The sequence below is a fragment of the Pongo abelii genome, chromosome X (genome assembly GCF_028885655.2).
Source record: "Pongo abelii isolate AG06213 chromosome X, NHGRI_mPonAbe1-v2.0_pri, whole genome shotgun sequence".
NCBI classification, from domain to species: Eukaryota; Metazoa; Chordata; class Mammalia; order Primates; family Hominidae; genus Pongo; species Pongo abelii.
In genome coordinates, this window is record NC_072008.2 from 103240869 (window position 1) to 103265342 (window position 24474).

Consider the following 24474-nt stretch of genomic DNA (forward strand, 5'->3'; position numbering starts at 1 on the left):
ATAGTTAAATGTAAAAAAAAAAAAAAAAAACAAGTGAAACCTTAAAGAGCAAGAACTCATATAGTTGAATGTTTGTCACATGTCTCTGGCTAGAGAAGGACTTTCTAAGCTTAAAAACAAAGAAACAAATCACAGTGTAAAAGATTGATACATTTAGTTTCATAAAAACAGCAAAAAATGAAACCATATATTCCTAAAAACCTACAACACAAAATAAATAACAATCAACAAGCAATCAACAAACTAAGGAAAATATTTCTAATAAAGATTTCAATTGTTTAGTATCCCTAATATGTACCATTTAAAATAAAAACAAAAGCAGAAACCTAAGCTCCCAGTAGATAAATGGGCAAAAGACATGATCAGTATAGAAAGGAAGACATATGAAAAGTTCCACCTAATTAGTATTTGAATAAATGCAAAAAGAATGAATCAGATGTAATTTTTTCACTTTTTATATTAGCACATTTTAAAAAGATTAATACCTAACAAAGAGATAAGATACACAAATTCATATGCTGCCAATTGGATTTAAATTAATACAACTATTCTGGAATACATTTGGACTTACTTTTGCATACCCTAACAATGCCACTTCTACATATGGCATATGTAAAGATGTAACTGTCATGTTCCAGAAGTTTAATGACATGGGAAATTTCTACAATACGATATTAAATGAAAAGGTAGAACACCAAACTGCATATGTAGTTTGAGCTCAGTATATATATATACATACTCATACACAAAAGACACTATTCTGGTCACAGTGAAGAGAAAATCTGGTCAAGCAGTAGAGCAATTGGCTGTCCCCCACAAGGAGATTAGGCTCAAGCCTAATTTGGCTGCCACCTTGCAGTCATTTCTGGTGAGTAAAAAACTATATCCAAGTCAGGATTTCTAAAATCACAGAGAAAAGCATAAATAAAACCATTTTGGACACAAGGGGAAAAAAATGTAAGTCCATATGACATGATTTCAGTATAACAGTCCAAAATAAATCATCTTTCTCTCATCAGTGCTTGGGATGCAAATAGCTACTCCATGGACATTTTTGGAAGCAACATAAAAAGTTTTCTTGGTTTCCGTAGCCTAAGCTGCAATAGACCCAGACCTCCACTTGCTCTCTTTGCTAGAAACAATGCCTGACCACCGATGGTAAATCTGCCACATCGTCACTTTCAAAGGACTTTGGAGAAAGCAAAGCTCATTGTAAATTACAGAGGGTTTCTTTTACTTTGTTTTCTAGCCTACTAATTGGCATTAAAATGGGATATTTAGTAACACTATGTATATAAGGGTCATAGACTTCGTTTATGTTATCCTGCTGTGAGGGACTAGTATATAATGTTAGGTCAACATTGGTATCTCTACATGCCTGTGAAGCACCATAGGGAAAGAAACAGCCTTCCCCTAGGCAACAACAGATGGACACCTAACCTTGTGGGGAATGAATAATGGACGTGGCCCTTTTATAACAGATTGTTTTCAATCCCAAGTTTACCTCCTCATGCCATATTCAAGATACAGCCTTGTACTTTTGGCATTCGCTCACTGTGTTAGAGGATTGTTTGCACACTCCCAGGTTACTTAACGCAGGCTTGAGTCCTCCAGTCTATCTCATGTCACATTGTGTTTAAGCTTTATCTGTACTGTGCTTATTCCCCAGTTATTTCACTTGACAAAGTCTTCAGTAAGAAGGAAATTAATAATGTAGATTTAGGTGTGGATCTGAAACTTTGTGACTTTCAGGTATTTTGTGGATGATGTGCTTTGTACATAGTTGCTGAATAAATGATTGCATGAATGAATTCTAAAGCAATACTATAATGGGTTTAGTCCATTTACTGCAGAACTCAGGAAGGTTTTGAGATGAATGCCAAATCAATTTATGCTTAGAAAAGGCATAAAGCTTCTTACTCATATGACAGCAGGGAAAGCCTTGACATCTGTTTGAGCTGGTTAACCTGATATTCAGAAGCTGCAGAACCATGTTTAAGCTGGGCCATGGTTTTATATTCCTTTTTAGTGAAAGATTTGAATATTACTTTTGTTTTAGCCACCCTTTCTCCATAGGATGCACATTTTCTTTCTTTCTTTCTTTCTTTGTTTCTTTCTTTCTTTCTCTTTTTTTCTTTCTTTCTCTTTCTTTCTTTCTTTTTCTTTTTTCTTTTTTGAGACAGAGTTTCACTCTTGTTGCCCAGGCTGGCAATGGCACAATCTCTGCTCACCACAACCTCTGCCTCCCAGGTTTAAGTGATTCTCCTGCCTCAGCCTCCTGAGTAGCTGGGATTATAGGCATGCGCCACCATGCCCGGCTAATTTTGTATTTTTAGTAGAGATGGGGTCTCTCCATGTTGGTCAGGCTGGTCTCAAACTCCCGACCTCAGGTGATCTGCCCGCCTCAGCCACCCAAAGTGCTGGGATTACAGGCGTGAGCCACCGTGCCTGACCCAGGATGCACATTTTCATATAACTATGTTCCTGTCTTCAACCTTATGCTTTAACCAGGTCACTCTTCATAGTATCAGAATCTATTCACCTTCACATGGGGCACATTTCAAAGCCTTTGATGAACGAAAAGAATCTGTTAGCGCAAGCATAGCCGGCTCTGGTGGATTTGGAAGGTCCATTTTGGGATTGATTTCTCAGGCTTATTGCTGCATTAAGCCTCATGTTTACAAACATTAGAATCCCTTAATGAATTCTTAGACCATAATGTGTTAGTCTATGAATTAAGAAAAATGAAGCAGATGAAGAATATGACAAATCATGTTACCCCATCCTCCAATCAAGCGTGTTTTTCTGTATTTCATTGCACAATGTCCCCAACAAGTATACATACACAGACAGACCCTCCTCTTCCATTTTTCTCTCTTTGGTTTCCAAAAAGATAACAGGCAGATTGGAAGGGATACCACTACTTGTTAACAAAGCCCTCCATATAATCTCAGGTAAATGCATGTGTTGTCAACTATTGACTTTTTGAAGGAGAAGCCTGTATTTTTTTTGCCTAAACTATACTAGTATTAGGAGAATGAGACTAGTTAGAAAAGTGAATTGGATTCAGGCTGGGTCTCATGGAGCTCTCAGATCATATCACATGAGCACCCAGTTTCTCCACCTATTTCCAAAGAGGACATACAATCATGGCCACTATCACCCAAATTAATGTATCACCTCTGGCAGCAATCATATCTAACATTTGTCCTTTCCTCATAAGTGTGATGCCAACCATGAGTCCTGATCTTATGAGGGCCAGGCCACTGCTTTTTCCCCATTCGTTTTTAATACTATAAATATAAAAGTTGTATTTCAAACAATTGAGTGATTTTCAATCTCTGCTTAAAAGACATGACTCCAAACATGGAAGTCGTCATCATTAGATTGCTAGCCATTAGAATGTGAAGATAAATGAAATCAAATTTACACACACACACAAACACGCAGAGTATAAGAGTATATGTATGTATATATATTGGTTTTTTAACTAAATTAGTTTTAACATAAATACAGAGAGTTGGAAATAAAAGATCCAGATCAGCCATTGCTGCTATTGTTTCTAATGATATTTTTTTCGTAAATGTTGTAGGTTGACCTTGTGAAAATGTAAGTGGCAACTTTTACAGAATTGCTTCTTATAATTATCTCATTAATATTGGGACAAATTAGGCATCCAGAGAGGTGTGGGAGGTGGAGGCAAAGAAGGAAAGGAGAAAGGTGTAAAGGGAGGGAGAAAATCTAGAATAATTCTGTTTTGTGCATGTCAAAAGCTGGATTTAGGCCCTGAGCTCAATGTTTATCCTGCCTTGCAAAAGCTTCCATGTCTTTTCGTCGGTTTGTTTTGACCTGAAACTTTGTTTTCTCACACCAGATGACACCAGTAAGTTGCAGGTTGATGTGAAGCCTTACATCCCATCATTTATTGCTGCAAAGCTGGGTTTTTGGATGTGGTACTTGTCTTGGACCTAGTGGGTAGTGAGTGATGGTGTGGGGTGCCAGTAGCATTACTGAAGTGAAGTGTGGATGCCTGTTGACCTTAGTGTGTAGGACCACCAAGGCACAAGCCTTTTTTCAAGTCAGCATGATCCTCTGGGAATGCTACCGTCATTCTCATGTCTGGTAGCTTTAACACCGAATACTTTCATGCTAGCAATGCAATGGGAACCATTGTATTGTAATCTCATTTTTAAATGTTTTCTAAGAAGTAGAAAACCAATCTGTATGCAAACCAGTGACATCTAAGTAATAAGTCCTTTATTCAGGAATGTTATCTTCACATTTTTAGCTGAATTGTGATCCATATCTCAAACTAAATAATGGATTTTTTTAATGGTATCTTCAAAAGGATACCCAAATAATCCATCACTCAGATATATCTCTGAGTAGAGAAAATGCCTCTTTCTTTCTCACCTCTCAGTGATATTATTGCATCATGAAGCACTCAGTAGGCTTTAAGTTTATGGCTGGTTGGCTCAGGACACTCATACCGTGGTGTTAATGAGGCTGGGGTCATGGAGGCCCGTTAGCTTTGCTCTGTTTGCTGATCACAGACTACCGGGAAATCAGTCAAGAGATGCTAGCACAGACAAGAAAGGCACCATGGCAAAACCTCAGCAGTTCTCAGTTTTTCCTCCCCATGCAACAGGCAGGATGTGTTAGTTGGGCGTCATCATCTCAAGGAGGAAATGAGTAGCAGCTTGGGAGGCCCCAACCTTCAACTCTGAACAAAGCAGGCCTGACATTTAGGCATTAACTTTGCATTATAATCCCCCATCATACCATTGATTTGCTGTGTAACCTTCATCACTAAAGCAGAGATAATAGGATAGAATGAAATGGGCTTACCTCCCGGGGATGTTGTGTGAATTAGTAAATTAACGAGTGTAAAGTGTTAGCATTTATGTAAGTGCTGGTGGTTGTCATTATTTCTAGGGACCTAGTCTCATTCTAAATAGAGAATCTAAGTATATTATGCTTTTGTCAGAAAGGGATTTTCACCCACATCAATTGCATTTAAGCTGAGCATAAAACAGAGGTGATAATAACATAGTAGTGATCATTGCAATGCAGAGCTGTAAACCTTTTCCCTATTAAAGCTAGAACTATTTTCAGCAACTTTCAATGCTTTTAAACTTTGTTTTCCAAGTTTTGTTATCTCTATAATAATTATTCTTCCTGTGATGGGTGGTGGGAATGGGACCTAGAATAGGTCCTATTCATTATTCATTCCCATAATGACTATATAATATATTGAATTTTTTTACATCATACAATCAAGCAAATTTGGTAGCTAGTGTGATTGCCACATATTGCAATCATTGTAAAAACTAAAAACTCTTTTCTGCTCTGCCTATGCTGGTGTCCTCTAGAGGTAGCCAACATACAGATTGAAAACTCATGGGGAATTGAAGTGCCTTCCAACAAAAGGCGCTGTATATAGATCTTTTCAATTTAACATCTTTACCAAAGAATTTTGTTGTTGCCTGCTATTTCCAAGGGGACTGTGCTTGAGAGAATGCTTCCATTTCTTTTATCACTCTGACTTCGCTTACCAAGAAAAGTCATTTATTGCTGATTGCAGAACTCTTGAACTCAGCCGGGCAGCTGCCGCATGAACTCCTCAGATCTGAGTTCCTTGTTACTTATTTACATTTTCATTTGAAGTGATTTTTCAGGACTATTTGAAAACCTTTCTCAACCTAACATCATGTAATAGCAAAGATCTAAAGCTTACCATGCTTTTGGTCCTTTCTCTCTTTGTCTTACAGATAACAGACGAGTACCTTTGGAAAGGTCACGCTCTCGCCACAATGGAGCTATCTCATCTAAGTGATTCCTGATGCCAAAGAATATGAAAATATTTAAGTAAACAAAATGATGCATTTTGAGAAGAACAAAGTGTGCACTCAGCAGCTGGAAAGGAAATAAGTGCATTTCTGCAAAGATCAAGATAAGCTGGATGAAGTCGTGTGCATTTGTAATACTATTGCAAGACTCCTCGCACAATTATTCTAATCTGAACACAGTTATCAGGATTACAAAATGTGTTCCATTTTAGTGTAAAGATGTGTATCATTTGTAATTGTGTGTGACCTGACTGTGATGATGGAAGTGTAAGAAATTGAAGAGTTCTAAGGCTTTCAAAAACATTCAGTCTGTCAAAAATTTAAAATCTTAAATCTGTAAGTCACCCCCACCAAAAACAAGAGAAGAAAAAAAATAGAAAGAATTATCCAGTGTCAGCTTCCAATCCCTAGTACATATATAATAGAAAAGGGCCAAGAAAAATATGCATCTTGATTTGGAGAGGGGCTAATATTATGCACACTGTAAGAGAAGCCATTTTGGAAATTCACGAAAGTACTGCTCCACCCCAGTTGAGTTATTTAGAATCTTATCTCAAGTGAAAGCTGATGGATTCATCTGCTTTGGCTGAAATTAAACTTATCATTAGTCTAGCTAGCATTTCAGCATGATATTGCAAGCACTTCTCATTGCTAAAAATAAACCAAAGTTTAACCGAATCAGTTAGGGAAAGTGATTTAAACTTTATTTAAAGAGGTATTTTCTAATTATGCACAGATATCTACTTTATACAAATACTTTATATGGCTATTTTTGAGAAAACCCTCACATTTTAATGTTTATGCTAGGGATGAACCTGAAAATTCTATTATTACCTTTATTTAGATTTCAAAGGCAAATATTGATTCCTATGCTCTGTGGTTTATTTCTTTTTTCTATTGCTTCTTTCTCCCTTGAGTCCCTTGAAGGCAGGGAATAGACTTCTAGAAAACCTGAGAGGAAAAAGAATTCTTTTTACAGGAGGCAGCAGAAAACTGTCTGAAAGGTCAATTGTTTTATCTCCTTTTCCACTCTCTTTCCAATTTCACTTTGGTGGTCTGAAGAAGAAAAAGAAATTTTATGTATGTATGTGTAAATATGTGTATATATTTATATCTCTTGCTACAATAATTCCAACTAAGTGAACTTCTCAATTATCATCATACTTACTTACTTACCTTATATTAACAAATTAAGATGATGCTGCCAAAACAAGTCAAGCAGGGAAAACAGGTTCTACATTTTTCTTAAATAGATTAGATTAGGGAGTAAAAGTTATACTTAACTTGTCTATTATTTTAAAATATGCATTGAAATAATGTGGTATAACTTCCCTGGAGTGCAGTTTTAAGTCTAATTCATGCAGATGATTGTGATTATTGTAAGAAATTTCTTACATGTATATTTCTTATGTAGAAAATACTGTTTCTACTCATTCAAAGCACATTGTAGATATTCAGAGAGAAGAACAAATGGCTGGCTTGGCAAATCCCCATCTGAGATAAAGTAAACAAGTGACCAGCAGCTCACAGATTCCTTTATATAAATGTATAATGATTCAAACTGCTGCCTTTGCCTCCAGTGCATCCTTACTTAGGTATTATACTTTAAAAAGCTCTGAAGCTGCTACAATAGAAAAATCAAAAAGGGTAACGGTATCTGAGATTTTACAGTCCTATCCGATCTGAAAACACACATACACAAATGCACACACATGCACACACACATTTAAGGGACATATCAGTAACACTGTTTTTTTAACAACAACAAAAGTTTAGGTTCTAATTTATGTAAATACCTAGTATGTGTATTTTTGACTTTACAAAGTCTTTCTTTTCTGAAATCTTCGTGGTATGGCTTTTATAATTCTTTTGACAGCTTATCAGTCTGTAGGAGAATGATTTTGAAATGTTAACCCTGACTAAAACTTGGGAGCATATGCCTTGCTATATTATCAAGCTGGTCAAGGTAGAAATACTGATATGTATCACCTTTTCCAGATGCAAACTTGCCTTATTTTCTAGTTTGTGAACAAGAACGAATGAAGTACTATTATTGATAACTTATATATTTTTATTTAGAGCAATCCCACATGCTTTTCACAAACATTAAAAAACCTTTCAGGGTCTTTCATGCAGTTCCAATAGTTGAGTTAAAAGGTTTGTTTCCCAGATTTGTAATGGTCCTGCTCTAGCCATTTGCAGTTTTGTTTTAGATTGGAAAGTATCACCTAAAAAAGTATATAGTGACATTTTTAGTATGAAATCAAAATACACTAAGGTCTTTTGTTGGCCATATTACTGCCACACGTGAGAAGCACCATTTATGCAGATTTTCTTCAGAATATCTTTAAAAGGTACAGAATCCTTAAAATATTAACTAATTGCATCCATCTCCTTTGGCTGCTGTAACAAATTACCAGCAATATGATGGCTTAACACAACAGAAACGTATTTGCTTACATTTCTGGAGGGCAGCAAAGCCATGCTCCCTCCAGAGGCTCTAGAGGAGAATCTTTCCTTGCCACATCCACCTTCTGGTGGCTATTGGCATTTTTTGGCTTATGGCCACATTTCTCTTTCTGCTGTGTCTTCACATCACCTTCCTCTGTGTACCTAATCTCCCTCTGCCTCTGTTTAATAAGGATCCTTATGATGACTTTTAGGGACTACCCAGATTACTCCAGGATAATCATCTCCTCACCTCATGATTCTTAACTTAATTACATCTGCAAGCCCCCTTTTCCAAATAAGATAAATTCACGGGTTTTGGGGATTAGGATGTGGCTATGTCTTTTAGGAAGCCACTCTTAGCCCACCAGAGTCTGCCCTTTGGCCCAAAATTTATGTCTGTCTCATGTGTAAAAGACATTCATCCCATCCTAACATTCCCAAAAGTCTCAACCCATTATCAATCATAAGTCCAAAATCTCATTCAAATATCATCGGTTCAAAAGTTCCAAAGCTTATCATTTAGATCATCTAAATCAGGTATGAGTGAAACTCTGGGTATGGTCTTTCCTGAGGCCAAATTCCTCTTCCTCTGAGAACCAGTGAAACAGAAAAGGTAATCTGCTTTCAAATTACAATGGTGGGAACAGGCATAGGATAACAGTTACAGACATTTCTGTTTCAAAAAGGAGAGAATGGAAATTGGAATGGAGTCTCCTGTCCCAATCATTTTCAAAATCTAGCCAGACAAATTTCTGTTATATTTCAAGGCCTGGCAGTAATCCTCTTTCTCAGGGCTCCACCCTTTGGGCCTGTAGCTCTTCTTTCTTGGACTATGGATTGGGCCTCTGCCTCTGTGCCTATGGCTTGCCCTTCTTCCTCCTCTGTTCCCACACTTGGGCCTCTGCCTCTGTACCTGCAGCTCTGCTCTCGGGATGGTGCTTCCTTTATCTTGAAGGGTGGCACATGTTTGCAGCTGAGAAGTTTTAGCAACAGGTTTCCTACCTGTAGAATTTTGGCAGTCTCACAATCTTCTTTCATTTTTTTCTGTCTCTGTCCCTTTTAGGCCCAGTTGGAAGTGTTTCTGCTGGTATAACATTCTCAAAAATCTTGTGGGTCTTCCATGTATGTCACATTGATTCACACATTCAGAAAAGAGGGTCCTCACAGATTTTTTTCCTGAATAACCCCATCTCTATTCTTGGCCTCTGTTGAAACAGTCAGATAAATCCACAAGTTAATGCCTAACCTCTTCAGCACTAGCCAAAGGTTGTCGAGACACACCCTTGGGCTTATCTACAGAGCACACTTCTCTAACAGTGAATCTCCTAATTTTAGCGTCTTTTTTTAACAATCATTCAGATTGTGAATTCAGGCTGAGAATTTACCCAGTCATCAGGTACTGATTCCTTGTCCACTTATATAGTTCTTTTCTCTTTTAAAAAAAATTTTTTTAACATGTATTAGTGATGAGGTCTCACTCTGTCGTCACCCAGGCTGCAGTGTAGTGGTGCAAACATAGCTCACTGTAACCTCAAACTCCCAGGCTCAGGGGATCCTCCTGCATCAGCCTTCCAAGTAGCTGGATCTACAGGTGCATGCCACCAAGCCTGGCTAATTTTTTGCATTTTTTGTAGAGACTTGATCTTGCTATGTTGCCCAGGCTGCTCTCGAACTCCTAGCCTCAAGCAATCCACCCATCTTGGCCTCCTAAAGTGCTGGATTACAGGTGTGAGCCACCATGCCCAGCCTGTTTTGTCAATGTATCTGTTTTCTTATTTTACTATAAGCAGTAAGAAGAAACTAAGCTATACCTCTAACACTAGACTTGAAAATTTCCTCAGCTAAACATCCAAGTTCATCATTTATTCAACTTTTCACACTACTGTAGTAGACAATTTAGATAAACTTTTTGCCACTATATGACAAGGATTCCCTTTCTTCCATTTTCCAATAAAATCTTCATTTCCTTCTAAACCATCACTAGAAATGCCTTTAACATTCATACTTCTACCATATGGTTAAGGCAATCTAGCTTTTTCTATCACACCCACCAAAATTCTTCTAGAATTTCTACCCATTATCCAATTCCAAAGCCATTTTCACATTTTAAGACATTTGTTACAGAAGTACCCAATCCGTCCCAGTTCCACAATCTGTTATTAGATTCCCATGGCTGCTGTAACAAATAATTACCCTTAAGTCCAGTGGCTTAAAACAATAGAAATTTATTATCTTGTTGTTTTGGAGGCCAAAAGTCCAAAATTGAGGGGTTGGCAGGGCTGAACTTCTTCTGGAGACTCCAGGGGAAACACTCTTCCTGTGTCTTCCAGTTTCTTGTGGCTGCCATCATTCCTTGGTTTGTGACTGCATCTCCCTCTGCTCTGTCTTCACATCACTTCCCCTCTGTATATATAATCTACCTCTGCTTCTCTCTTATAAGGACACTTGTGATGGGACTTAGGGCCCATCCAGATTACCCATGATAATTCCCTTATTTCAAGATTCTTAATTATATCATCTGAAAGGACCTTTTTTCCAAATAAGGTACTATCACAGGTTCCGGGGAGTAGGATATTGAATATCTTTTTTGGGGAGGGGGCACCATGCAGCTCACTATACTATTGCACACAAATGAATTTTTCACTTTCTAAGATGCATTCTTGGTGCTCAAACCAAATCGAAGTTTGTCTCTAAAAGCTATTGTCTGCACAGGCTGCTGCATGCTTTGTTGTTAAATGGATGGGCAGGCTATTCTAAATTTTGGTTGATACTTTTGCCACTATGGGCAATTAACTTGAAAAAAATAATCAATCCCAACTCTGTGCTCTGATGTACCTCTTCTGCCCCTTTTATGACACCTTTGACCAAATGCCTTCTATGGTTCACAGTGCAGGCACAAAACTACCTCTGATACAGAAGGGTTCTTTACAAGCTTATTTTAAATACCGTGAATCCCTCACCTAAAGGGAGAGGTGAAAGCAAAGACTGCTTTGAACGGGTATTGAGGGAGATTGTGTCCATACCAAGCCACCCTGAAGAAGTATTTCACTTGAAGTAGAACTGTGGATTTGTGCTGTCATTTCACCTTGGAATAAACACCTATCTCTAAGCAGGACCAAGAATGACTTGCAATCTATATGTAATGGCTACTTACTTATTCAATAAAGTTAAGATATACATTAAATGTTGTACTGCCTATGATAATTAAGATTAAAGACGAGTGAAAAGGCATGAACTATCAGGGGGAGAAGCTTCAACCAAACAGCAGTGCAGGAGTGCTTTTGTATGGGTCTGGTCCAGTAGAGATCATGGGATCATATTAAAAACATACTTTTGTAGGAATCATAAGGTTTTCTTTAGCACTGCTTGCCAGACCAGTGGAGATAGATATGGTACAGCTGAAAAGTTGTTTAGAAACATCAGAAGGGTGATTTACATGCTCCAGAGAAACTGTTTCAACAGAAAAGGTTTTGTTTTTGTTTTGTTGTTTGTTTGTTTTGTTTTGGTATTGAGTATAGAATTAAGCAAGTGGGCTTCAAATGCTTAGAAGGGCAAAAATCTAGAATGAGTAATAAAAGGACTGTAGATTATTATTTTCTGGAGAGCCTTCAATAGAATATCTCATCATGGGTGGGGTGACTTGAAGATGAAGGTCTGGACAATGTAATAACCAGGTCTATAAATAATACAATCAGAAACATTTGTTTCCAAGGCAAACCAAAGACCATTGTTTCCCTTGGAATGGTTTACATCAGGAATCAAATACATTAGCTTTTTCTCCCCCATGAGACCCAAATAGGCAAATTCCTCAATAGGAAGTCTGAAAACGTTAGTATCCACAACTAGGAGAATTTGAGCTTAAGGCCAAGAGCTCAAAGGAAAAATGGAAATCCAGAAATTAATATACATGCAATGCATGTAACATGCCATATAGTTTTGATGATTTATAATAAAAAGAAAGCTATAGCCAAATATCTCATTTACAGACTGAATTTATTTAGCTGTCTAGAGTCCCAGTGGCCACAAATAAAATATTATTACAGTTAGTGTCCATTTCAGGAAAAACAACTTGCAAATATATGAATTATGTAAATCGTAACTTTGTTCCTAGTTCTTGGAGATGAGCCAGAGTTCAATCTTTAGCCATGATGACCTTATATCTTGGATAATAGCAGTTCAGCTAATATTTTCACCTATATCTTGGCTAATTGAGGTCCAGCCATCACCTTTTGATGTTTATGAGCAAAGGGTAAACACTATTATCCAATTATTTGACATAATAATAAATAAATAATATAAAACCCCTCAACTTCTCTACTTTGTTAAAGTCTGCCCCCGCCCCCACTCCCCAGTGGGGCTGTTCTAATCATTGAGTGTCCATTTGATGGAAGCTGCTTTTTCAGGACGCAATTATGAATTAAACATAGCTCCTGGCTTCAAGATCTCACAGCCTAGTGGGAGATGGGATATGTACAAACAGAATTGTAATCCAAGGTGGAAAGAAACTGATTGATGTTGAAACTGATATAAGGCCCGTGGAGGTTCAAAAAAGCAAGAATTTAGTTTTAGAGAGGTGGGGTGGTTATTGGGTGGGAAGCTGTTATCTGTGTAGATTTTGTGGAGTGGCTGGCATTTAAACTGAAATTTAAGAGGTAAGTAGATTTGGATCTGTGACACTGTCATTCAGTCAGTATTTACTGAGCACCTATTGTGTGCCACACACAATGCTAGGCTCTGAGACTATGAAAGTGAACCAGCTAGACGTGGTTCAAGATTCATGGAACTGACATCTTTTTGAAGAGGGAGGGAGGGAAGGCATGAGCCGAGGTATAAACTTGGAACCTTGGTGCATATGCAGAGAATATTGAACAATTCTGTTTGACTAGAGTGCAAGGTCCATGAAACACAGCAGTGGATGTGTGGTTTGGGCTTCTCGATTCTGTACAGGATAGGGAAATATTGAGGGGTTTTGAGCAAAGAAATTATTTGGAGCACTGAAGGAAGATGACTCTAGAAGCTCTATGTAGGAAAGGTAGAAGGCCAACTTTGTTGGAGGTTATTGCAGTAATACTTAAGAGAAATGAGGCCCCAAACTGGGGTAGCAGTTGTCAGTGGCACCACAGATATGCACAGCTGCAGCTCTGAGGCTTGCTATGATCCTTTTTTTTTTTTTTTTTGAGACGGCGTCTTGCTCTGTCGCCAGGCTGGAGTGCAGTTGCATGATCTCGGCTCACTGCAACCTCCACCTCCCGGGTTCAAGCAATTCTCCTGCCTCAGCCTCCCGAATAGCTGGGACTACAGGTGCATGCCGCCACACCTGGCTATTTTTTTTTTTTTTTTTTGTATTTTAGTAGAGACGGAGTTTCACCATGTTGCCCAGGCTGGTCTCGAACTCCTGAGCTCAGGCAATCCACCCACCTCGGCCTCCCAAAGTGCTAGGATTACAGGTGTGAGCCACCGTGCCCGGCTGCTATGATCCTATTATCTGTACTGTTGCATGGCTCATGCAAGCCTTGTAAGCAAGTAGCATCAAATCATAGAGACATGAAGCAGACAGGAGAACATGATTTCTGCACAACTTATTCGGTAATATTATAGTGATTATGGTAATAAGAGCAAGGGTAAGATCTCTAGGTTGCTTTCTTTTCCTTTCCTTCCCCACCCCCTTTCAGTTCCCTTCCCTTTTCTTCCCTTTTCTTTTCTTTTCCTTTCTCTTCCTTTTTTAAAAACAACACTGAAAGCCAAAACATTGAATGGCTGTTCAAAGAAACAAAAAACTGACAAAGACCGAGTGGACATTAAAATATACTGATTCAGTTTTGGTTTCATACTGTCAGGAAAGAAAGATATTTAAATAAAGTATAATTTTGGGGGAAAGCTTCAATTAGTTCATAGCTAGGCCTTCTTAAGTGTCTGGTTAATATTTTAAGCTGTACATTTAAGAGGTTCTTGAACAATTATTACTCTCTAAAAGAACAGCAGATTCTCTGTTTTACTATGGTCCCAGTAATCTCTTAGACTTTCAGACTGTGTCCAAGTCTATTCCCTTTATGCTAAATGTCTTTCTACTCAAATAACTCTAAGACTTCCCTCCTAGGACATTCAGATGCCGGGTCATGTGACACTGAATGGCTTTATTTTGGCTAATATTGTGTTATTCCAGAATGAGGCCTGTTTTATGAATCTGCTCTATCTCCTTCCACCCCAAATACCTTGTGTTGCCATCCCTCCATTTGCCTACAAAAATTCAAATATCACAATGGGAATTAAATTGAAAATACCTAAGTACTATGAATTTTCTTTTTGAACAAGTCTCGGAAACCTACGGCATATAATAGCACAGTGGCCTCGACTTTTGGACAAAAATCGAGTAATGGAGTGCTTTATCTGGCTGAACAACTGGTAGCACTTAATGGTGGTGCTTGAGAGAAAGAGGGAGGGGAAATGAAAGGGGTCATGTACTAAGGCCCCTAGCAGAATTCAGTATAATGATAAAAATGAAAACGTCTTCCAGATGTCAATGACTTTTTTACTTCAGAGCACCTGTGATAACAAAGCTGACTTGCTACGACCTTACATCGTGTAGTACTTCGTATTATTGTAAGGACTTCACTTTTGACATCCATTATCCAGCATCACATTTCCTCTCAGTCTACAAACATCTTTAAGGTTCCACCATACTATTAAACAACAGCCTTCAAGCTGTGACTCTTCTTCAAGTCTACCAATGACCCACCTAACTGCCAAATCCTACGAACGCTTCTGAATCCTCATCCCACTTATTTTCTCTCATGTCTTCCACCAAGTGTACCTAGCCCTGTCTTCCCCTACCTCTCAGAAAACTCATTCCCCTTTGTCAGTGGTTGTCTTCAAATGACCCCTAAATATAGGCATTCTTTTATTTTATTTCACTAGGTTTTGGGAGAGCAGGTGATGTTTGGTTACATGGGTAAGTTCTTTAGTGGTGATTTCTGAGATTTTGGTGCACGCATCACCCGAGCATTGTACACTGTACCCAATTTGTAGTCCTTTGTTCCTCACCCTCCCCCGACCCTTCGCCCCAAATCTTCAAAGTCTATTGTATCATTCTTATGAATAGGCATTATTGTTAGTTGCCTTCATTTGTGTTCTCTTCACCCTCCAGGGTCATCTTAGCCATATCCACAGCTTCAAGAATTTCTTTCATGGAGATGACTCTGAGATCTCTCCTGGACCCCAAAACCACCTTCCCACTGAAAAGGATAGCCCACACACTAAACTCCGTATATTCCCAACCAAATATGTTCTTCTCCAGCAAACTTATTTTTCCATCCAGGTCACCTGTCTCAGTGTTGGCACTAGCCTTTTCCCAATTTCTATAGCTAGAAACTCTGGAAGCATTTTGGATTATTCCCTCTCCCCTAATATCCAGCCAGGCACAGAAGTCGCTCTCCCTGTTTCAGTCTCTTACCTCTTCAACCCATTCTTCGCACTCTAGAGAGAGCATCCTAAAATGCCTTTCTTGGCCCACTTCAAAAATCTTTGATTGTTCTCCCTAATTAATGAAACCAGTGCAGCCTTCAAAGGTCTCAGGAGCAGACCCAAACATAACTTTGACGCCTCTTCTACCTCATTCCTTAAGCCATGCCACACAGGATTTATCACTGGAACATGCCAATACTAAACATATGATTACATCACTGACTGTGCATATACCTTCATGCCATTACACACACATGCACTTTGCTCTGACTGTTATGGCCTCACTGCCCAGCCTCACCCTTTTTCTCCTATCAATCCTTTGAGGACCAATGCTGCCTTTCTGAAGCCTTTCTTAATTTTTCTTCCCCCATTAAAATAAATTGTGTTATCTATGCTCCCACAGCAATTTGTTCATACCTCTATTCTGGCCTTTATTTCATTCTGCCTTCTACTATAGTTGTCTGTGTCCTTGACTAAAGTGTAAGTTCCTTGATGGCAGTGACGGTCTCATTCATCTCTGGGCCTTTACACAAAGCAATTGCTCAATGAATTAATGTGTAGTGTCAACTCTCAGGGAATTAAACAAATGAAAAGGAATGTTTGCTACAGGTAATGGAAAATCATAGCTAATTTCCTCATCCAGGTGAGAACATAGCCTTCCTCACTGTCCTGGGAACTGAGGACCTGCCTAAGGTCAGCATTAAGGACAAACTCCCCAAACTGTGTTTAGCTGGAAGTTGACTTTAGAGAAGTACTTTCAGGAGGTGAGGACGGATTGAAGACAAGTAGGAAGTTTTTTTCCTCCAAGGTCAAGCTTTTAACAAGTGTCTGCAATGTACACTGAGGGATTTGGCTGTACTCCAATTATGCTAATATGTTTTATATATGGGCCTCCAGCATCCAGGAACCACCTCCCTCAACAATTTAATAAGTGTAAATATCAAGGCAGAGTTGTAAATGTGGAACTTATTTGTAATGTACCAACCTTGTTATTATCAAATGTCACAGGGTATAAGTCATGGCAATTATGCTGCCTGCTTTTTATTACATTTATTTTACCTTTTAAAAGTGCAGTATATCCTCATAAGCTTCTCCTATTCTGCCCTACCTAAGGAACCTAGTGTGCCTGTGTGTTCTGGAGTCACAGAAGGCAGAAAATTCAGAGTCACAGGATTAACGGGCATCCCTAGTAAGAAAGGGACCTCGTGAATCATTGACTCCACTCACTGACACCATACCTCTACATTAGGCTTCACTGTGTATTTCAACAATTCAAGTTGTGAGACCTTGTGAGTTTCTCCATACCAGAGATTTCATGATTTAAAGCACAGAATTGTTCCTTCCTCCACCCTCCTACCATCTGAGCGTGCAGATGTGTGTGTGTGGTCCTGTCATGGGAAAGCTGGTCATTTTGCACAAAGCCTTCAAATTCGATCGGCCAGCTTGGTGTGATACAGTTCAGAGTCATCTCTTCAGTGTTCTATTGGCAGGTGAAAGTGAGGGGAAGTGGGCCTGATTTTTCAGGTTAGGACCAGAAAGGTATCCACTATATCCAGCACATAATTCCCATTTCCCAGTAGTCTCTTTCTCCTCCCACTTCTTACTAAATTGCATCAACCACTCAGAAGGGGAAGGGTGGGTGAATCTCTTCCTCCATATAACTAAGCATTCTGTGGCAACAGTCCTCTTTTCTTATAGAGGATTCCTAGCCTATCTGCAGGCTTTAGCAGGCTTCCCTGGTATCAGGCAGAAAACCTGCCAAGCCATAGAAATCTGTTGGCAAGTAGATCTGTTTTTAAGGGGTTTGAAAAGTGCCACTGCTTTCGAAGTTTCCTCGAAAGAGAAGGACAAAAAGAAAAAAGTAATACTTCATCCTTGCACCCAGGAGGTACTTTAGTAGCCTTATTTCCCCTAAATCAAAGCACCCTCCTTTGTTTTTGGTTTATGACCCAACAACCTCGTAAACAAGCTATTCATCTCTTGATCATTCATCCCTTCATCATTCATCCCACAAATATTCATTGAACATCTACTGCATGACAGGCACTATGCTAGGCACTATATACTAGCAAAAGTAGATGTGTTTTAGGTCTTCATGAGCTTAGTTAAGTGGAGCATGCCAATGGTAAACAAATCAATATGTGATTACAGTTGTGTTTAGTGCCTTAGAAGGAAAGACTGCAGATATTGTAGGAGAAAATAATGGTGTGGTGTGTGTGTGTGTATGTGTGTGTGTGTGTGAGTGTGTGTGTGTGTGTGTGTGTCGTGGAAAGGGAAGGGGCCTAAGTTAGATTGGGTGGTCATGAAAGTCCTCTCTGAAGAAGCGATATTTAATTAGAGACCTAAAGGATGACTAGGAGTCAGCCAGATTAAAAGTGAGTAATTGTGTAGTCAGTGTAAAGGAAGTAAAGTCTATATAATGGGATAGTGTATTTGTCAGCTTTTGCTACGTTGTATGATGGTTAAAAACAACCCCCAAACCTCAATTAGCAAAGGTATGCTGTGGCAGCCACAGGTCATCTGTGGCACCGCATCATTGTGTCTTCTTCATTCTAGGATCCTGGCTGAAGGAGAAGCCCTTTTTTTTGGACACGCCAATCTTACAGCAAAGGGAAAAGAGCAAACAATGCTGAACCTTGCCACAGCTTTCAATCTTCTGATCATATGTAGTGGAAGTCACTTTGGCTCACATTCCATTGGCCAAAGCAAGTTTTATGACCAAGCTCATGTCAATTCGTCAGGGCACGTGGCAGGAGGCAGGAGGAAAAAAGAATCTATAGAAACAATAACGCAATCCGCCACAGCCCTTGTCTGAGTTCCACCTATACCTCTTACTAATAGACGTTTCAAACATTTCACTAACTTCTCAGGGCCTCAGTTTCCTCACCTCTACAAATAATGTTTAAAACAACTGAAGAGAACCTAAGATGGTTTTTCAAGGGTTAGAGTTAGCCCTCAATTTAAGAAGCAACTTGGAGGAACTGAAAATATATAATCTGGAATCTAAGGTTTCTCTAAATTTACCCGCGGCATTTTCTTTCAATTACAATGATACAAGGAAGGCGAGTTTTTGCATGCTACCTTGGCCACTAACTAGCTATGTGATCTTGGGCAACTTACTAAAACTCTGTGAGCCTTGGACTACTGTAAGGATTGTGTAAAATAATATATAGGATGAGTACATTTTGTGTATTATAATGGCATAAACATACTAATCATTATTATAATTATCTGACTGCCATGATCACCTCTACTAAGATCCAAAAATCTGTCTCTCGGCCAGCTACGGTGGCTCACACCTGTAATCCCAGCACTTCGGGAGGCTGAGGTGGGCGGATCACCTGAGGTCAGGAGTTTGAGACCAGCCTGGCTAACATGGCGAAACCCTGTCTACTAAAAATACAAAAGTTAGCCCGGCACGGTGGTGGGCGCCTGTAATCCCAGCTACTTGGAAGGCTGAGGCAGGAGAATCACTTGAACCCGGCAGGCGGAGGTTGCAGTGAGCCAAGATCTTGCCACTGCACTCCAGCCTGGGCAACAGAGCAAGACTCAGTCTCAAAAATAAAATAAAATATAAATAAATAAATAAATAAATCTGTCTCTCATACTCTCAATCCCACGTTTCACCCAGCCACCTCAAGCTCACCATATCAAAAATCAAACTTATTTTCCCTCTCAGGCAGTCCCCATTCAGTTCCCTCTCCAGACTTCCTGATGTTTGTCACTGGCACTAATGTGCTTCTAATCGCCAAGGTCAGAAAACTTCAAGTTATCTCTTCACAGCCACACCCCTACTCAGTTCTATCACTTCTCCTTCCACGGTATAGTTTACATTTCTCTCTTTCTGATTTCAAAGCTACCACCTAAGCCCAGAACCTAGCACCTCACTCCTTGATTACTACACTAACTACTCTTACTCCCTTTACTTCACCCCAGGCCAAAGCAGCCTTTTGATTATCTGATTCCCGTGCTCAAAATCCTGCAGTGGCTCACCAGTAAATAAAAAAATAAAGTCCAAACTCTTCAGCTGAGTGGCCGACATCCTTCAGAATTTGGCCTGGCCCACTTTTTCCAACCTTTCTTCTCACTCTTACCCATATACACCTTCTGCTGCAGCAGTACTGACCTAACTCACCATTCTCTGAAAATCTCCAGGATCTAGAATAATAGCACCGTCCGGGAGAAATCTAATGCAAGCCACAGATATGATTTTAAATTATGTAGCAGCTACATTTTTTAAAATGAGAAACAGGTGAAATTCATTTTAATGTTTCTATTTTCCAAATATCATTTTAACATATAATCAATCTAAAACTTAGTAATGAAAAATTTTACATTTGTTCATACTATGTCTTCAAAAATCCATAAGTATTTTACACTTCCAGCGCGTCTCAATTTGCACACACTAGCCACATGTCCAGTGCTCCATAGCTGCACGTGACTGGGGCTACAGTATCGGATGGCAGAGATCTATCCCCCGCCTGGTGGTTCAAGGCAAGCTCCCACTCAAATTAGCACCTGTGGAAATGCTGCCTTTCAAAGACCCAGCTTCATAGCCTCCAAGAAGTCTTCCCAGCTTCTCTCAACTGAAAGTCATCTTTCCCATTTCCATGCTACACCATACACATTATTTTAGTATATTAATACATTTTCAAATGTTTTGAGTAGATAACACATTCGTTTCAAACTCAGAGAGGGTACTGAAGGATATGCATACAACATTCCCAGCCCGTCCCCCTTCCTAGCCAAACTAATTCCTTTCCTTAGAGGCCACCAATGTCATTTGATTTTTGTATAATTTTGCAGATAAATCTTACATACATATACACATGTATGTAAACACACATTTCTTCTCATCTCTTTTTCAACAAATGGCGGCAAAGTAAACGTGCTGTTCTGTACCTTACATTTTTTGCATTTACTAGTTTACCGTAGCAACCATTCCACATGCAACGTACAGTACATGAAATGTTTCATCGAATTTTCCACTGCGCATTAAAGATCATTGTATTTGTGTCTGTCTCCCTGACAAGGCTTTTAATTTTTGAAGGGTATATATTTTGTCTTCTTTTCTGTATCCTTGCAAAGCTCTGCACCTTGGACTCTGGTGCTATACATAATACTCAATAAATATTTATTAAATTGCTCAATCAGAATGATCTTCTTAAAATGCTCTTTTGCATCTGACACTCTCACCCCAGGAAAATAACATTAACTTCTAATTGCCCACAGCATACTTTTTTTCTTTCTTTTTTTTTGAGACAGAGTCTCACTCTGTCACCCAGGCTGGAGTGCAGTGGTGCCAGCCCAGCTCACTGCAACCTCCACCTCCTGGGTTCAAGCAATTCTCCTGCCTCAGCCTCCCGAGTAGCTAGAATTACTGGTACGCGCCACCACGCCCGGCTAATTTTTTTGTATTTTTAGTAGAGACAGGGTTTTGCCATGTTGGCCAGGCTGGTCTCAAACTCCTGACACCTTCACAGTCAGGCCCGACTTTCCTTTCTAGACTAATCTTTACTCCCCAGAAACACACTCTTTGTTTTAAACAAGTCTCCTCACTGGAACTTTCCCACAGTTGGTATGTATGGACCTATCTACTTCTCTCTCTGTGTGTATATTTTATTCTAATGTCTTCCCAACTAGACTATAATCCCCTGAAACAGAGGCAATGTCTAATGCCTTTATTCATCCCAGGACAGTACCTACAACTCCGTGATTCTCACTGCATGCTTGATGGACTCGTAAATATCTTTCTCTAGGATTTCTTCCCTCCTTTCCTTTCCCTTGGGCCTGGCCTGCCCCAGGCTGGATGATAATTACCCCGATTCTACATTTCCTTTTGGCAGAGACAGAATACAGTTTGTTTCTCTAGTTCATTTTTATTTTTAAATCATTCTTTCCTCATTCAAATGATTCTCCAGCCAGAGAAGTTATAGGCAGAGGCAGTGACAAAGGTCAAAGCACATAATAAGTGTACTTTCTGAGAGGGAGTTTTTCTTCCCATTTTAACATTTTTGTCTTGAATTCCAATTACTTAAATCCAAAATCACTGCCTTTTCCTATATCTCAAATAATGGAAGCTGCTTTGAGATTCACATCAAAAGCCAATATGGCACCATAATGGCTCTCCAGTGCTTGCATAAAGCCCGGTAGTACTTATAACAGTATCAGCTCAAAAATGGGAAGCGTTACAATAGCTACCACTTAATGAGCACTATGTGGATGATACTATTCGAAAGCTTTACACCCTTCATTTTATTTAATCCCCACAATCATCCTGAGATAAACTCTATTATTCATATTTTACAGATGACTCAACTAAGGCTCAGGGAGGTAAGGTAGCATGATCAAAGTGTCTGTCAGAAAGTGATAGAGATGGAACTTGAACCCAGGCAATATGGCTCCAGAACACATACTCCAACCCCTAGGCATATTTTCTCCCTTAGCTTGTGAGAGTCAATGCCTTTCTGGTGTATATTGCTTGAAATCTATTATATTTGAACCCCTCAGGAGCACAGGTGTCATCAGCCTCGTCTCTGCGTCTCTGTTGTTTGCTCTTCCCTTCACTTGGTTCAAAAAGAACCGTGCTGCTTTTCCACTAAGCCTCTTCACCATTTGACTGCTACTATCCGGGGAAGCCTCTCTATCTACACTCTGTATCTAGAGTGTTCCTTGTTGTTCGAAATATGCTCCACAGTCCAGCAGCATCAGCATCACCAGGGAACTTGTTAGAAATGAGGCATCTCAGGTATCACCCCAGACTACTGAATTAGAATCTGCATTTTAACAGATTCTCAGGTGATTCGTGTGCACATTAAAGCTTGAGAGCAGTGCTCTCCACCTTTTGCAGTACTTACTCCCTTAGTAATTCCTTGCTGGAGTGTTCCAGACACAGAAGTCTGAAATCTATGGCTTGAAAGGGAGGGAATCATTTAAGCTGTTCCCTGTTCTCTGGCCTTAAGGAGCTCCAAAATCAGTCAGAGACCATGCTAAGAGTAGATCTTGCTGTCATTAGAATAACAAATATGTGGACGAAATGAAAAGACAGCCATGTTAGCCATGATTTCCTTTCCATATTTCATTCATGCTCTCCCTGTATCTCACACTGCCACAACACAGATGCTTTCTTTTATATCATGGGAACATTTTTAATTAAAGCATTGGAACCTTTGAGAATAGACAATCCTTTAAAAGTTAAGTTTATCTGTATTTACAAGCCTCCATTGATTTGGCAGTGACAATAGGAAAAAAAAAAAAAAACTCTGCTGCTGAAGGCATATAGAGGAATGATTAAGCTAATTTACAATAATTGCTTTAATCTTGACATATTGAATTGTAGTGTCTAACTCTTTGAGTTCTCTCGGTCTGAGGTAAAGGAAAAATATAACACTGTGTTCGACATTGTACCTCTGAAGCACAATGGAAATTTTGCCCTACAGTGCCAGCCTGTCACCCACGGTGTCCATGTGATGGAAGGGGAGAGATCACCCGCAATGTCTAATTGCCACTGTACTCGCTCCTATCTTTTTTAAGATAGAAAGCCCATGTTCAGAAGCAAAGCCATTAGCAGCTATTAATTGCTTAGCTCTAATAAATTGCCCAGACCAGGACTTAATTAGGGAATACACTTAGGAACAGGACACAGGACAAGAGGACATAAAGGAGAGCCAGGAATGAGATGAAATCTGAGCAGCCAGGAAGGCCAGGAAGGGGCCCAGGATGGAGAGAGGGTAGTTGAGATATCCGGATGTCAACTTTACTTACTTTCTGATCGCGTTTCAAGACAGTCCGGCTGGCTGCTTCTTCTAAAGCCTCCTATAGTTTTGCATCTATACCTCTCCAGGAAGCACCTGGAGTAGGAAGAGCCGTGGTATCTAAGGTGATATGAATGGTTTCTTTTTGCTCTTGGCAGCTCTGCTCACCCCTGCCTCCCCTGAAGCTGTCTACTTCTCTCCTTGATGGGACTGGCTGGGTCAGGCCTGGTTTTGCTTTCTGAGTGACTCAGGTCTGAGTCACTGATCAAGAGGAGGAAGTCCTAATCATGGGTGCAGCCCTTTCAAGTAAGAAACATGGAATTTCATCAAAAGGGACTGTGAGCTCTCCGAGACATTTAGCTGACAGTTATTGTCCCATTATTTCACTTTTAGAGAAACTACATTCTTCATCTTTGGCCCTTCGTGAACTCTGCTCCACCAGTGATTTCAGTCTCAAAGTTTCCTGAAGGGCTTTGGCCAGATGTGACAAATAGCTCATCATGAGCTGATATCTGGTATACAGCCTCAAACAATAGGAAGAAGATGATCATTGTATTCATGCAACATTTATGTAGGTGTCTGTCTCCAGATTCTGGCAAGAAATTGCAAAAAAATGAACTATTGCTTTTGAATTGGAAACAAAGTACTTGGCTGCTAAAAATGTGGCACTGCAGCCCACTTACAACAGTTGAGGGCATTACAACAGTTGGACTCTCTTGGTGTCAATCCTTTAAAGAAAAGTATTATCAGCAAGAAGCAAATATGGGTCATTCTTATTAATATTTCCATACTCTAACTTCTGAGGGGCTTGGTGCATTCTAACTCAATTATCTCACTTATCTTTGAGGGCTTTTGATTATCTTGGGTGGGGTTGCAGGACAGGGAGGGTCGACACACAAGCACATACCCTTTAAGAGCTCACAGATGCTTTTACATCTAGCAACTTGTTTGAGCCTCAT

The 24474-nt window shown here is 39.5% G+C and overlaps 2 protein-coding genes across 3 annotated transcripts in view; one reads left to right on the top strand and one right to left on the bottom strand.

The window, feature by feature from the left end:
• Positions 1-11484, top strand: part of DIAPH2 (diaphanous related formin 2) — a 905937-nt gene extending 894453 nt beyond the window's left edge. For both annotated transcript variants that reach the window (XM_054544833.2, XM_054544835.2), the window contains one exon: positions 5772-11484. In XM_054544833.2, coding sequence (XP_054400808.1) covers positions 5772-5836 — 65 coding nt within the window. In that variant the 3' untranslated portion in view covers positions 5837-11484. The remainder of the gene's footprint in view (positions 1-5771) is intronic.
• On the bottom strand, positions 9322-24474 carry LOC112130803 (early lymphoid activation gene protein-like). The gene is given in 4 exon segments (XM_054544186.1): positions 9322-9471; positions 9474-9505; positions 23526-23675; positions 24423-24474. Coding segments are annotated over 4 exon segments (384 nt in total).